The 16,627-nt window shown below is 41.2% G+C and overlaps 1 protein-coding gene across 1 annotated transcript in view; it reads right to left on the bottom strand.

The window, feature by feature from the left end:
* Positions 1-686: 686 nt before the first annotated feature.
* znf236 (zinc finger protein 236) overlaps positions 687-16,627 on the bottom strand; it is a 30,589-nt gene continuing 14,648 nt past the window's right edge. The window contains exons 19-32 of the mRNA XM_079561147.1: positions 16,326-16,502; positions 15,177-15,492; positions 14,101-14,204; positions 13,562-13,978; positions 12,134-12,279; positions 9,483-9,714; positions 8,821-9,012; positions 7,360-7,518; positions 5,897-6,042; positions 5,740-5,817; positions 5,373-5,567; positions 3,355-3,484; positions 2,283-2,456; positions 687-823 (exon numbers count right to left, since the gene is read on the bottom strand). Coding sequence (XP_079417273.1) covers positions 699-823; positions 2,283-2,456; positions 3,355-3,484; positions 5,373-5,567; positions 5,740-5,817; positions 5,897-6,042; positions 7,360-7,518; positions 8,821-9,012; positions 9,483-9,714; positions 12,134-12,279; positions 13,562-13,978; positions 14,101-14,204; positions 15,177-15,492; positions 16,326-16,502 — 2,591 coding nt within the window. The 3' untranslated portion in view covers positions 687-698. The remainder of the gene's footprint in view (positions 824-2,282; positions 2,457-3,354; positions 3,485-5,372; positions 5,568-5,739; positions 5,818-5,896; positions 6,043-7,359; positions 7,519-8,820; positions 9,013-9,482; positions 9,715-12,133; positions 12,280-13,561; positions 13,979-14,100; positions 14,205-15,176; positions 15,493-16,325; positions 16,503-16,627) is intronic.

The raw sequence follows: 16,627 nt of genomic DNA, 5'->3' as shown, positions 1-16,627 counted from the left end.
TGAATATAATTAACTACAATATTTACAATGTCTTCAATAGCACAGCAACGTTAATGGCTCTAATATCATTCTAAACTATTGAAATGTGACCCATGAGGAACAGTAGAAGCTCGTTCCTGTGTCATGAACATGTAAACGTTATTGTGTAAACATGGGGTAAGCTTTCTCTTTTGACAACGCCGGCTGCAGTTGTCGCTCAGTGTCTCTTATTGAGGCAAACGCCTTTCTGTTACTGAGAGGGCACTTCCCTCTGTTTGGCAGGTCAATGTGTTCTTCGAGTCACGGTCATGTCTGGGTGTTTGAAGCCAAAGCACAAGTTTCAAACGAGGATCAATTAAGCCAATTACAGGAATCCAGACGCTTTCGATTTGGAGGCCCATAAATACAATGAAGGTACCATCATTTACTGTGAAAGATCATCTATTTTAGCAAGAATTTTAGCGTTTCAACCCTTGACATATTAAAAGTTTTACAGACATAATAAGGTCTATTATTTTATGGAATATGTTTTTTAAAATAAATTAAATATTATTGCACTAAATTTTACATCGCAGATTTATTTTAACCGCCTTTTTCTGTGGCTTAAATTAATTGTCTTAAAAAACTAAACATGGATTCCACAGAAAAATCAAAGGGAGTTCCCCCCAGTGCCACTCAGGACAAAGCGAAGCCCCGTTTACGATAATACTGTACAGTGTTCACGTGAAGACGTTGTGCCAGTCTCCAGAGTGCTCGGGGACTACCTCCAGGTCGAGTTCAGGTCCCACTTCCACCTGAGGGGGCGCTGTGTCGTCCTGCCCCAGGGACACATCGTGGATCTGACCTGCAATCACACACAAGGAAAAAATGGGAACACTTTATTATAACTAATTGCAAGTACAGGGCCTTTAAGCATTTGTAATGTATTGGTAAATAATTAAAAATCTACCAATAATCGATCAAACCATTACTCATTAGTTAATCATTGACAAAAATGAAAGGGTCATTAAAATAGCTCAGTCCGTGAATATGTTAGACCCTACAAGTCAAAATCCTTTTCCTAAACTCAACCATTTCTGACTTGAGCCCAAGACACATGGATGGTGTGCAGTGTTACTATGGCAACACATACAGCATCTATTTAGTAACTTATAACAAATACATAACAAATCATTAGGGGCAGGTAAATCTAAAAACATGGAATATTGTGGAGGGGGGCACATGTCAGTCTTCAAACATGAGGCAGGTTTAAAGTGTAATGCCGTACCGTACCTTTTAGCTATGAATAAAACTGGTTTGGGAGACCTTTTATTATGTTCCTCACTCTTCCCAGACTTCCCCGGTCCACTAAGTTTCTCATTTAAACCATCAGTGTTTTATATGCAAAATGACAGGGCTAAAAGTGAAATGACCAAATCCACATTTTAGCTCCTTAGAGGGGCAAGATGCAAGTTCGCCATTTTATACTCACTACTGCCACCTCAGGTCATACGTGTAACTGCACCTTCTTTTTGAGTGACAGTGCAGGATTTTAGAGGCAGTTGTGGTGAACAGGTCTGAGCTCATTCTACACATTAGGACATTGTTGGAACATGTAGGGGGAGGAAAATACATAATTTAAACATTTTTAACCTCTGTATAGTCCCTTTAAAACACACTGACCTGTTAAATGGGAGGGAAGGGAATCTTATTTGTATACATGTCATAATGCACTTGCTTTGTCTTTTCTGACCAGTATAAACTAAACACAATTAAATGACTTACTTTTGGGAAATAAATAAGGTGGCAAAATGGCACCTAATAGACTTGTAACATGGCTCTATAACCAGAAGTGATGGCAACTAGATCCTCAAGGAGTTGTCAAGTGGAAATGAGACCGTCAAAACCAGAGTGAAGGAACACTGCAGCACAATAGCAACGTTTTATGATAGGTCTGTGCTCCAATGGGTTATAAAGTGGGTTTCATTAGTACGGAGATTGTAAAAAAGGTGATATAAGTGGTCTATACAACACCCTCCTGAGTCTTATATAGATTCAGGCTCCTACTCACCTAAACCCACTCCACTTTATGATTTAACGATAACTATATAATGCTATTGAGCTGAAGATTACAAATAGCTGAGAGCGATGCAAACTTGGCTTGGGGAAGATTTACTGTATATGTGAAGCTGTTTGGTCTGTCAGTGTTATTGGTCTCTCTTTTAAGACACACTGTACCATTCACCTGTCACGCTTCACCCGCCACTTTGGATTTACTTGCTTCATTTCACATGTTCATCGGGCTGCATGTAATTCAGACCTACCAAAGCCGTGCGCTCTCTTCATGTGGTGTTTCATGTTGCTCTTCTGAGTGAAGCGGATGTTGCACACTTCACATTTGAAGGGCTTCTTCCCGGTGTGTTTGACCATGTGCACCTGCAGCGTACTCTTCTGGTTGAAGGCCTTGTCACACTGTGGGCACTTAAAGGGCCGTTCACCTGAGAAACATTCAGGAGGATTATATGATTATTTGGATTATTGACAATAATAACACACCATTCTATTACAGCAGATGCCATAATGTACACTCAACCTCAATCATTAAAAACAAAAGTGTAACCACATAATTTCTAATAAGCCACACATTTTAGAATCACGATGTTATTTTGATTCAGTCTTGGACCAAATTTGACACATTCATTGAAGCTTATTTATCGACACAACAGAAAAAGTTTCCGAAAGTTTACTCAGACGTCTTTCTGAAGATGCTGCAATGCGTTGATTGAGATGATAGCAGGACAACAGAGCGGTTTCCGGACATACTCTGAGGCTTCACAATAACGTCTGGATGCATCGCCTCCCCATCCATTCACTCTATTCAGCGGCCTATGAATTTCTTGTGAATTACCTTGAGTCCAATGCGAACTTTCGCTCCACTTAAAAACGCCTGAAGGAGAATCTGGTCTTTTCAAAAATATTTCTTTACAACATCAAACCTACTTATCTAAATGTTTACCAGTGAGCTTGAGCATTTTATTACTCAAACATATCATAGATTTTGGATATATAGTATAAATTCTTGCCACTACTACCACTGCATTTTATTCAGGAAAAAAAGTAAAGCAAAGTGTATACAGTCAGTGAAAGCTTTGCTAGGGGAATGTAAATGTGTGGGGTTTTTGTCAGATATTTAAAAACAGTATTATACAACACTCTGGGCTTGAGGAGAGTGGCCAAAAGGAGGAGTGCGTGGTGTGAAGTTTGTTTGAGCACAGAGCTGCATGTTTCATAACTCCAGTAGTACTGTATTAAGTTTTGTCATCAATGTTCCCAGCCCAACTTTGCGGTAGGTTAACATTGGTCAACATGCTGTATTAGGGCAAAAGTACATCCTACCTGTATGAGTGCGGTTGTGCCTCTCCAGCTGACTGCGTTTGGCGAAGGCTTTGGAACAGGAGGAGCAGCTGAAGACTCTGGGTTTCTGGGAGCTGGGGGAAGGGCCGGGTTGATGCACCCGTTCATGTTCCTGCCAACAACATATTCCAAAAAATGAGTTACGTTCGTCTTGCTCCATCGCTCAAACCCCTCTTCTGTGACGAAAGAAGAGACGTTAGCTTGACGTCTACAAATCCACAGCCTGGCAACAAAATCGTCATTTCACACTATTGATTTTGTTGCCAAGGCTGTCGGAATGATGCACCTAAAAAACCCTTCGCTTTGTAGGATACGATATCACCAAACCTATATTTCTCCTGTTATTGTGTTTGGAATAGTGTTTTTGTATTTTAACTTTTCAGCAAAACATTTAGGTCAAGGTTTATAAGTGCTGTTTCACACAAGAAAAAAGAGGCATAGAGCATTATCCAGCTCAACTGTTGTATAAAGGCGAGAAACGCTTAAAGGAAGCTTGTTCAACTACATCACTAAAATACAAAACACACCCTACGACCCTGCTTCTGTCTATGGGGACATATTTTTGTTGGATACTGACTATAGGCCAGAAACACCCAGCAAAAAAACAGCCCTGAGCAAACTCGCTCAAATCTTTATCTTTGCTCTTTTATTCAGCTTCTAGTTCAAAAGCACAAAGAAGAGAACTATGTTATTCAGAAAGTTATGTGTCAAAAGTCACGTTTAGTCGAGGACTAGTCAATAGAATACATACATTCATTATAACACCACTCGATTGCAAACTGAAATAACCACTGAATTGTCCTGCCTTTGATGAATCTATTTTGATGATGCAGTTGCATGTAGAGCTTCAGTGAAGGCAATTAAAATTTGTCAAAGTAGCATAACAGCAATTACCTGCAGTACATTACACTCATTATGAGATAAAAGTACTGCAGAGAACCCTGACCGTTGAACTGTCACACAGAGGTGGTGGCAATTAGTCTTATAACTCAAGACTGTCACTGTGTTTAGTATCTCCAGCCCGGGTTTGGTTGTTTAACTCTAATTAGATGATGCAAATTTCATTGACAAGAAGATAAAAAAAAGGTTAGAGCCATTCATCACTCATCATCATGTCATCAACAACTCAGATTTGAATAGGCAATACCAGCTGCTGTGAAACACTAAGCTTGCTTGCTATTCACTTTCAGATATCATTTGCACACAGCGCTCACATAGCGTTTATCTCAGTATGATGTCAGCGAGTGTATAATTAAAATACTAGCACTTTTTATCTCCAAAAGTGAGAAGCACTGTAGATAACCCCCCACCCCCACCCCCTGACGCCAAAACAGCTTCAACAGTTTTCTATCGACAAACCACACACGCCTTCAAGTGCCCCGACATCAGATGTTCAGCTGTGGAACTTTTGTCATAAGCCGCTTTGTTTACATCATATTATTCCGTATGAAGTACGTCACGTTGATGAGTCTTCATAAGTTTGTAGATACAGCTTTGTGCAGGTGTTTGACGCGTGTGTGTTTTGGAGTCGTGGCTGATGTGTGGCGCGGTGTTGCTACCAGGCCCCTGCTGTCTCTGGTTTGCACTGGAGACGCAGTTTTGGATACAATCAGAACCTCGAACTGTTGCAAATGATTAAATTATAATCGATGATATATTCATGCCCTAAGCCTGTGCTTTCAACATGTCTATTTCAATTTAAGCATCAGATTAAACGTTTGAAAATCAAGCCATTCAGAGTGATTTTATTTCATTACATTCAAGCAGACTTTTCTGGGTAATTTTGTTTTTGTTCTTAATTGGTCGATTGAACAAGTGAGACATTTATTCTAAAGGAAGGACACGAGGCAGCGCGATGTAAACAAGGAAAAGAATTTGAAGTGCTGCTTTGCCCCTTTGGAGTAGTACTGTCCCGGTGCCAGGCGAAAGGTCTGGCCTTGTATCTTCATAAAATGTCCTCAGAGAGTGCTCTATCACCACAGAGTTACACATGCCATTACCTTTAAGTGTGTGGCTCGTTTGAAAGCCTTATTGCAGACAGTGCAGACATGGCAGCGGTCCTTGCCATGAGCCTGTTTACAGTGACGTCGCAGGGAGTTGGCGTTTGGAAACAGCTGGTTACAGTAGAAACACTGGTTTCTGGAGTCGGCCTCTGCTGTGACGTCCTTCAGCCCTTCATGAGTGTCTTCTGTAATCTAATAAAGATACCGTTTCTTTAAGTATTTTATGGCACACAATATAACACAACACTGAGTATGTTTAGCATTGAAACAACTACAATTTTCACCCTTTTTGTGTGTTTACAGTAATTTACAGTAATTTGATGGATAGCATGTCTTTATGGAGGTGCTAGAATTCCTGACTTACCAGTATGACCTGCGGACCCGAGGCGGCAGATTGTCCTTGTAGTGTGGAGTCATTCAAGACTGTAGGAAAGGCCTGACCCTGTGAACATTGTCATTGTCATAAGAAAAATGCCTATACCGTTTATCATCTATTATCCGTATGATGCACGCTCTGTTACCTGTGCATTCAGGTTGAGAGTGACTCCGTCCAGCATGCCCTGTGCATCGGCTAAGGTTAAAGTCACGCTGCCGTCAGTCGCCACAGCGGCTGGGGACATCACCAGACCTTGTGCCGCGGAGCTGTGGGACAGGGCTGTGGTTGTGACTGGGACAGAAAATTCACTCTATTACTTTACAATCACACACACACAAAAGTAAACTTCAATAAAATGTTAAACTAAATGGTAAACCGTGTTCTTGGTTGGTCTTACTTCCCTGCAGATTGCCTCGTGGTGTTGGGCAGTAATTGCATGGTTGAGAGGTCAGGGGCATTGGATACGTAGCATAGGCAGAATGTTTGCATACTAACAATAAAGGTAAGCAGGATTCAACTTTTTGATTCCTGCAGAAACCTTAAGCTGCTTAAGTCAATGTTACTATCGGATAGCACATTTAGAGCACTGAACACTCTATCAGGGACTTTATTTGCATGCAAAGTGATTGTAGGGCTTTCGTTAAATCAACAAAAGCAAAGATAGCTCTGGCGTCTTTGAAGGAGCGAGGGATGCTTTTCCACTCGAGCTGAAATGGAAGGGTAATTGAGAGCAGGAGATGGGCCTGAAATCTGATCAAGCCTCTCACTGACAAGCGTCAACAATCAGCAAACCATCTCAGATAAAACCAATCCCCGTTGCTCACTTCGCACAGCTAAAATCAAAATCACCCAGCTGCAAAATGGGCAATGCATTTACGAGACTAGAGCAATCTGTTCAAAGTTGCAGGGTAAAGGATCAGGGATACATTCACTTGATAAGCATTCTGCCACTGGAGAAGGGAAGCTAACATCTGTCAGTCAGTGAGCCATGTCTCCATGTGAGAGTGTGATTCATAGGACACTCACTGCGAGACATAATTTCGAGTTTTCAATCAGGAACATCATTATGGCACTGAAAGCCCCATGCGAGGCACAGACGAGGAACTGACGACAAACTATGGGGTCTCCGCCGGCTTGGCTCATTCTCAAAATCTCTCGCTGTGCCTTCACCCATCCAAGCTTTAATGGCACATCACCATTCCATTTCCTGTCACGCATGTTCAAGTGAACCCCAATTTACCCTTTTGAGAATATGCAGAGCCTGATTAGACTTGGACAAACGTCTATGTGCATGATTACTGACTCGCTGTTGAACTATTTTGAATTCTTGCTGAAATGGTTGAAAGGAAATTTTGAAATTCTATCTCATCTGTTATTTCCTTCTCTCTGCTTCACTCTGATCAATGTCTGAGTGAGCTCCTGTGCGAGCCATCCACACAAAGTCAATCAAACCAAAGATGTGTGTTCCTTTCATCTTATGCAACAAACAAGTGATAAATACACCACTTGTCCACTGTTTACAATGCCCAATATGCTCAGTGCCTCTGCATGAATACACAGCCTCCTACTGTCTGTGCGAGATAGACACATAGTGCCAGTGCTGCTCACCTGCCAGCCCAGTGTTGGCGGGACTCGGAGGCAGGAGGTGATCGTTAGTGATGGTCAAAGTGGCGTTAGTGGGCTGGCTGCTGAGAGGTGATGCCAGTCGAATGCTGCCATTAATCTCTGCGCCCCCAGAGTTGGTGTGCGGCGGCAATAGATCTTGACCTGTAACAGAGATGGAAAATGAGTGCGATGTGCCAAAAGCAGAGCCCGTGTGGAACCAGTGAAAAATGCTTTATATAACTTTTTAAAATAGTATTGCTATAAACGTTAAAAGAATAGAAAAAAAAAAACCTGATAGCACTATACTGACGGCATTCTGCGGGGTCACTGCGGCATGTTGTGGTGTGCTAGACCAAGCTTTATTGGTCATTCTTATGCAACATATAAACGAAATTACGTTTCACACATACCCAACAATTGTGCAATGTAAAATTAATTTAACAAAAGTTAATTAGACTGATGAATGAGACGACAGGGTCTCATTTATCAGTCTAACACCCGTGGAAAGGAAGCTGTTTAACATGCAAGTTTTTGTCGTCTTGATGCTGGGGTATCTTTTACCAAACGGCATCAGTTCAAACACTGGCAAATGGTGGGTCGGGACCCAAAACTGGGTCGCGTAACCATTTTTAGCGAGATGTGAGCCTTTCCGAGGTAATATTTCTATCAATATTTATCTGTATAAATTTTAGAAACACCACCTAAGTCTGTTTTATTATTTTGAAATGTGACAATAACTACTGTATTTTACCTTATTATACTGTATAATAGATTTAATTTTTTCCTTGGCTCGCAGCTAAACATCCAAAGTGATGGTAGGTCCTGACACCACCCCAGTTGGAAACCACAGTCCAAGGCATATGTTAAATCCATGGACACATAGTTATAGACTGTCATTGCTCACTCCTACCCCTTTACATTATTTACTCAATTCGAGAGAGAATCAATGACGACAGCTCAATCTCCTCCTACATAGTATACAGCTAACAGCTGGTTACAATTATTTAAGTCTTCACAGAGTGGTCACAGGAGGAAACTGTATACACAAAAAAGTCTTTAGAGCCAGTTGTTTTTGACACGTGTGAAGTCCCCATTGGTCTCTATGTAATAATAAACCTTCTGGAGTCGTCCCTTGCGACTAGGGGCTGGTATCACAGCAATGTCAGCAGCCCACCATGAGGACTAAGGAGCAGTGCTTTCCTCACCCATTGGTTAAAATGGTGTAATGTACGGCCCCGTAACTGTACATACATAACTGTGGGATAACCCTATTGTGAATTTACTGTAGGCTGATGAGGGAAACCCACAAACCCAGACATGGGGAGAACATGCAAATTCCACTCGGGGAACTGAACTTGGGATCTTCTTACTATGAGGTAAGAATGCAAACCACTAAGACAGCATGCTCTGAGGCAATAAATCGAGCTATTACAATTAGGTTGAATATTATTGTCCGATACTCGCCTGATATAGTGAGGGTGATTTCCTGAGTGTTTCCTGCAGCAGAGCCAGAGCCCACTGCGGAGGCCTGGGCTTGCACTTGGGCGAGGGCGTGGGTCAGACTGGAGTTATTAAAGGTGAATGTAATTTCTTGGCCACTGCTGCTCCCAGATACAAGGCCAGAGGTGCCCATCACGTGACTGAGATCCTGTGAGCCTAAACAAACCACAGAAACATGAGTCTAGCACAGTGCTTTTCAAAACTGTTCTTTAAAGATGCAACAAATTAAAGCATGAATAAATCTTTTCCAAATCGAAAATTGAAAACTCAATCAACAAGGCTGAACTGTACTGCTATAGGCGGCCATTTATTTGTAGCTGCAAGTTGTACATTTTAAAAAAAAATGGTACTTTGGTATTTTGTATCAACAATTAAAACGCAGATGTCCCCAATGTAGCCTACTTTCCACACAAAGAAAAGCAAATTGCAAAGATGTGGGAGTGCGCGCAGGGTTTTACAAGGAGCGCATTCCCCCCAAAAAAGGAGAGAGACACACAGTGCACATGTCACCAGATGTGCCCCAGACTTTCACCTTCTCTGGGCAAACATCCCAGTGAATGCCTTTCCTCCAGGTGGGAAAAGTGGGAGGGTCTGAACATGGATGATATAAAAGACAGTTCACACACCTGCTGCGTCCTGGTCAGAGAGGCCTGCCATAGTGACCTGTGCAGGGGCGATGGAGGGGGCCTGGAGGGGCAGGCTGGTGAGGGGGTGGATGACCACACTGGCCGATGATGTGGGGTCCGTGCTGGACATGAGCTGGTGGCCCGAGTGGGACACAAGGCCAGAGTCTACGGTGAGAGGCTGAGAGAGGAGCCCCCCCTGTTGTAAGGTCTGCTGCAGGAGAGCCGGGTCAATCTGAGGGGAAGCAGTGTCAGAACAGGTCAGGAATCAGGCCTCCGACAGAGAGGAGTGTGAAGGTTAGAAAACACGGTTCAGCTTCATAAAGGCACGAGTGCACAGTCTAAGAAAGAAACACTGCTGAGCTGAGTCTCCACTTGATTTTATGGTTTACTTCTTTTGCACTGTGTTAGTAATTTGTTTGCAGTTCAGACCTGAATGAATTTCAATCAGAGGCGTTTATTGTTTTTCATTCTACATAATTCTACAGTCTATGTAGATGTATTTTTTTCTTCATCCAGGCTAAGACATGTTAAATGAAATGTTTTGATTAAACATGGTGATGGCCAAAAAACTTGGTGCTCTTCCTGAAGCAGCTGACCTCGAAACTCTTGAAAAATGCTTCACTCTGCGATAGGGCCGTATCATATCAAATATCGTTATCGCAATATAATTCTTTGATATCGTTGTCATTTTTATATTGTTGTGGACACCACATAATTTATGCTACGCTCAGCTCCATCAGAGCAGCATAAACACTGACTGTAGAACACGGGGACAGGTGCTTAAACAGTAAAATGAAATGAAGGATGTAAACAGCTTGGAGTAGATCATATTTGAGAGGAAATTAGTATGCCGTAAAAAAAACGACAAAACAAAACAAAACACTGAATTAATCTTCCCAAGGCTGGGATTTTGAAGTAATTTGTCCATTGTCAATTATATCGACAAATACATTGTTATCGTGACATTTCTTTTTTCTATCGTGAAATAGATTTTAGGCCACATAGTGATGTAAATCATAAGTGATAAATGCATTTGCTGTATTTCTCCCATTTAACTGCATTCATGTGGTGTGTCTGCGCCAGGCTGTGGGCCAGTCAGAATAAACACTTTTCCTATTCTTTACAAAGTCCTGCTGTTCCACTGACTGTGTGGAACACAGGGGCAGGTACTTAAAAAGTCAAATGAAATGAAGGATGTAGATCATATTTGCATGGTAATTAGGAAATTAGTATGGTGCTAAAAAAAAAAGAATGAAATATCTTTGCATTAATCTTCCCAATAGGTGTAAGGCTGGGATTTTGAAGTAATTGGTCCGTTGTCAATTATATTTATTTTTATCTATTCAACCTTTATTTAACCAGGAAGTCCCTTGAGATAAATCTCTTTTCCGAGGGAGACCTGGCCAAGAGGTGCCGGTAACAAATATAAAACAAACAACAATATATCATTATCGGGATATTTCTTTTTTATATCGTGATAGAGATTTTAGCCAGCCCTACTGTCAATGTTTAAAAATCTTAGAAAATCTTAAATAAAAAGAATTTAAATTCAGCTCCCACGGTGGGGCGCGGGCCAAATATATTGAGAATCTGTCTCTCACTCATGAACAAGACCCCGAGATACTTGAACTCCTCCACTTGAGGCAAGGACTCCCCACCGACCTGAAGAGGGGAAGCACCTCTGACCCCTGGCTGCGCCTAGAAATTCTGTCCATAAAGGTAATGAACAGAACCGGTGACAAAGGGCAGCCCTGGCGGAGACCAACACGCACCGGGAACAGGTCTGACTTACTGCCGGCAATGCCAACCAAGCACTTGCTGTGGTCATACAGGGACCCCATACTCCCGGAGCACCCCCCACAGGGCACCACGAGGGACACGGTCAAACGCTTTCTCCAGATCCACAAAACACATGTGGACTGGTAGGGCGAACTCCCACAAACCCTCAAGCACCCGATGAAAGGTATAGAGCTGGTCCAGTGTGCCATGACCACAACATTATAGTTTGAAACGTTGCGTTGGTGCATCAGTCGTGTTTATGAGTAGTCGCAATGAAGTTTATCCACAAGAGGGCGGTGTTCAAACAGAATGAAACAGCTCTCCAAAGAGACTCCAAACTTTACAAGACTTTTTTGTCAGGAAAGCCTTGAAGTGTTACAAGGATTCACTTGCCCACCACTGATTAAATATGAAAACCTGTCCAGTTGACTGTAAAGTAGAAGGGTTACATTAGATATAAATAAAAAGCGTTAAACAAAATGCTAGATATGTTGTTTTCATTGATATACTTGTAGAAAACGATATTGCACTTTCTGTTTCTGAATGCATGCATACTTTATGGTCCATGTAGGGAAATTTGTCCATGCATTTGTTCCCTTCTTTAATGCCGCTAGAGCTGTGGGATCCATCTGAAGATCTCGAGCTGGGCTCTTATCTAATTATAAACTTAACATATAGATTCAATCCCAATGGCAGCAAATTCTCAAAATTAAGACGTTCTTTGAATAAAATATATCGCTCTATAAAAAACACAGCTAAATGCAGACTACTACAGTTCAGTCACCAAAAGCTTAATTGAAACTTTACATTGAAAGCATCATTTTGGGCAAATTGAAAAAAAGTTATAAAACCTGAAAACTGAAAGCAAATACCTGTAGTGTGATATTGTTGATGTTGCTGGTATCAATGCCAGAGATCTGGACATTAGGGCACACCAGGTTGGCTGGGGTCAGCTGAAGCTGGATGCCCTCTAATGTGGTCAAGCCATCAGACAGAGAGACAGTGAGGTCTCCTGATGCTGCAAAACAAAAACAAAGCATCAGTGAAGTTCATTCAGTCAATCATTCAAACTCAAATTCAATTGACACTACTTGCCAATTGATTTATGTACTGTACTTATTAAACTTATTTCTAAACCAATTCTTAACTTATGCACAACTGGAATATATCTCTTGGATCTAAGATCCAAGAGATATATTCAAACAAGGTAAAACACTACAGCATTTTAGAAAGCATTATTTGTGACATTTTGAGGCTGGTAAAAGCAGTGTTTATGGGACATAGTCAAATTACTTCAGAAAAGAAAAATATATGCCGGCGGGGTATCTGTGTTTGACTGTAATGAAATGCAGTCCGCCGATCAGCAAGGGAGACTCTGTCAACACCACAGTCTGGCTGCAAAAAGACTCTGCTTCACAGACTCATTTGGCACCAGGGGATCAGTTTTTATATAAGTGTTTAGTAGTTTCTATATGTGTGCCATAAAAGACATTACAAAAAAGAAAACAATAAAAATGCTTTCCAATGACACTGTGGAGTTAAAAACCAATCATCGATACATTCTAATGCAGTGACTGAAGCTTTTACACAACATTATTATACGGCTCTTCACAATGCAAGTAGAACGCTCCGTTGATTTGAATGGGATTTCTACTGGTTATTATTTTCTGATAGAGGACCTCTGAAAAAAATAATGACTGCAGCCAATGGCAATGGAGTTCGTGCTTGTAATACAGGTCTTTCATATCACTCCGCACATACAAAGTAGTGGACACTATCTCTTTTCCCGTCACTGCGATAGAAGTTGGGGTAATCTCTCGTGAAGTTAGCGGGATTCACCACCATTCCTCCTCTCCAACTGCACCTTCAACTAAGTAGCTAGGCTAGCTACGAGCCTCGCTGCTACTGGCCAAGCCAAACGTTGCCAAGCAACGCGCAAGTTTTTGGGAACTATTTGCTGCGGAAGTCATTATATAAACCTTTCGGCCTTCATAAAAGTGTATGAAGTTTATGTTGTGTGTGTTAATAAGCGGGAAACAGGGCGAAACAATACCGGTTCGCCCTGTCGGAACTTATTTTCCCGATAATGACCAGCATTCTATACATTATCCCATGCTTAATCTTTCTTCGTTGGGTCTAACACAAAAATAATTAATTTGATCGAGCCATAACAAGACGATGTAGTCTATATGCATATATATATCATAATAGCAGGCACTGAAGCATGGATAAATCACCACATTTTGTAGTAAAATAGGTAAAATAAGATGCTTTGTATGCTCTTGAAACCCATCACTCACCTGACATAGAGGCCGGGAGGATGGCCTGTCCCACGAGCCCTGGTTGTAGTAAGCTCTGGTCCAGTCCGGTGAGGTTGGTTTGGAGGAAAATGTTTGCGTCATTGCTTGACGCTTGAAGCAAGCCCACCGACTGCAGTGCATCTGTCGCCCCTGCCTGCTGGTCATGCCCTGAAGCCGAGGTGCTGGAGTCCTGGCTGGAATGACTATTTGAGGAAGCCAGGCGTTTGCTTTTGCGTTCTCCGTTGGGTCGGAAATGACACTGGATGTGGGTTTTGCGATGGCCAGAAGTTCTGAATCGAAGTTCACAGAAAGGACATTTGAACGGTTTGGAGCCAGTGTGGAGACGCATGTGGACTTTTAAGCTGCCCTTTGTGGAGAAGGAGGTGTTGCACATGTGGCAGCTGAACAGTTTCTGACCTGAAAGTAGAAAAGACACATTTTCACACACTCATATGTCTGACTAAAAAGCTGTGGTTTCAACTTTCCTCTTACCATGTACCAAATATATTAAGCATTAGTATTACATTGAATGCACAAACCTCCATGAGTCTTCACATGACTGTTCAAAGTAGATTTCACAGTAAAGCTCTTGCCACAGTCATCACACTTGTACGGCCGCTCCCCAGTATGAATTCGAATGTGTCTAAAGGTAAATAAAGGAATTTTCAAGAAGTATTTTGAAAGAACAGAGAATAAACAATGAAGAAAAGAAAAACTGTCAAGAGATGCAACTTTCTGTGCTGATCCTTAAGTTTCCTCTTTATCGACTGGGAAGAGTTTTCCATATAAGCTGGTCTGGTGTGGGACTGACAGATTTGGAAGAAAACTTTGAGACCTCAATATCTAAACTGGTAACAGATCCCTTCACCTGTCAAAAGCAAGCTCAGGTTGAGTTGCAGCACTCAACTTTTTATATGTACTTTTGATTTGGCAGGGCTTAAAAGTCATCTTCCCACAATAACAAAGTAGTAAAAAGTGTTGCTCTTCGTCAATCAAAGGGTCATTTCAGACGTGAAATACTGCCATGTCAAATATTAGAATTGTTAATAGACATTACTGTGTGAAGGATAAATGAGCTGTTGAGTGCAGTATTAAAGGCTGCTTATGTTTGGACACAATAACAAAGCAGTAAAAAGTTTTGCTCTTCGTCAATCAAAGGGTCAGTTCAGACTCTCTTTCGTGAAATACTGCCGTGTCAATTAATAGAATTGTTAATAGACATTACTGTGTGAAGGAAAAATGAGCTGTTGAGTGCAGTATTAAAGGCTGCTTATGTTTGGACAGTCATGAAATACTTATCCATTATTCAGAAAATGAAAGTGTCACACTGGTTAATTGGCAGGCCTGACACGTAATAGCTTGTCAGTAGACAAGGGCTGCTGGGTTGACCTTTTATTTGCTTTCATTAACATAAAAGCAAATAAACAGCTGCTAGGCTTTGTCAGGGCAGGTAATTTATGACTGTGCAGTTAAAACCAAGCAGCTAAGAAAAACAGTGTCTGAGGAGAAGCCTAATGCCTCCACATTGTAAATCATCCTTAAAGGAACTTCACAATCAGTTTGAAACGTGATTTTAAGCGCTGGTAAAAGTCTGAGGTGTTCGTGCCAGTAATACCTGACAAGATCACTCGGTTTCTTGAAGCTTTTGGGGCAGTAATTACAGCAGTTTGCAAACTTGGGTTCAGTCTCGAGCTCCACCACTTTGTCCTTGATTTCACTGATGCGATCGCGTTCTGCTGCCGACTGGGCTAGGATCCGCTCGGACACAGAGGCATCCTCCCCCGGATCTTTGGCCAGAGCCGCCGTCTGCTCCTCCGTGAACGTAATGATGCCCATGCATCTTTGAGCTCTTTTAGAAATCTTTGAATCTCCATCTTCCTCTTCATCATCGTCATCATCATCCTCTTCCTCCTCGGGATGACTTTCAAGACCTTCCAACAAGGTGAATTTAAATTAGTGCTTCTTGCTAACATATCAAAATAAGCCAACACTATTAACAGTAATAAAGCAATAAATAATACACATCATTAAAATTAAATCTGGTTATTTAGCATTTTGTGAATGTTGACTTGATGTAATGCATTGTTAGTTAATTGTTTAATTACTACAAGCTACCAAGGGCTAAACTAAGTTAGTTAGCAACCACATTATTGAAATTATTTAGAATATATGAATGGGGGTGGGAGTAAATAAGCTTGTCTTCTTCCCACTCCTTTTCGAGCTAAAATGTTATTTCTTTTATTTTGTTGGCCAATTATATGGCAAAGGAAATGTGTTGTATGTGAAGGTAAAGATCTTGAACAGATATGGCATGTACCCTTGTCTCTGTATTTGTTCTTGAACACTGTTTGTATAGTTTTGTTTATATGGCTCGAAATAAAATGTTCAATTCAATTCAAAGCATTTTAAGCTGACGTGCAAAGCATCACTATTTAGGTGAAATTTTATTCAAATACAAATGAACAAAACTTTAAACTTAAAGCCACTTTGCGAAACATTTAAACTGTTGGAAAACTCAAAACATGAACACATGAGAACATGTTCATAGGGCTCACTAGACACGACCAATGCTGTTTTGTGTCAATGGGATATCAAAATGAAGCATTTGAAAGAGCACCTAAGGAATACGAGCTGGTGATGTGCCAGGCCTAGCAGAGTTATGAGTCAGGTACATTCTCTTGTATTTGTTGGGTGAAATGTTAAGCAGTATCTAACTAAAGTAAACTATAGAACATATATCAAAGAAACAAAACAGTAGCTTTACCTGATTCATCTATAGAGTGCTGCTTCTTCAGGTGTTTTTTGCACAGCAGGCTGGTCCTAAAGCTGTCTCCACAAATGCTGCATTTATACGACTTGATGTGAGTGATCATGTGACGGCTCAGGCTGCCGTTTGTGGTGAATGTCGTGTCGCAAACGTTACACTTGAAAGGTTTCACACCTGATAAAGAAAACAAAATGTGGCAATTTTAACTGCAATTTAAATTTCTTTCTCAAATTTAAACGGTATTAGATTCATTTAATGGTGACTTTGACTGTGCAGCTTAAACAAAATGGCATCCATCT

This window comes from Gobius niger, assembly GCF_951799975.1.
Source record: "Gobius niger genome assembly, chromosome: 8".
In the NCBI taxonomy this organism is placed as follows: Eukaryota; Metazoa; Chordata; class Actinopteri; order Gobiiformes; family Gobiidae; genus Gobius; species Gobius niger.
This window is presented reverse-complemented; position numbering and strand designations above follow the sequence as displayed.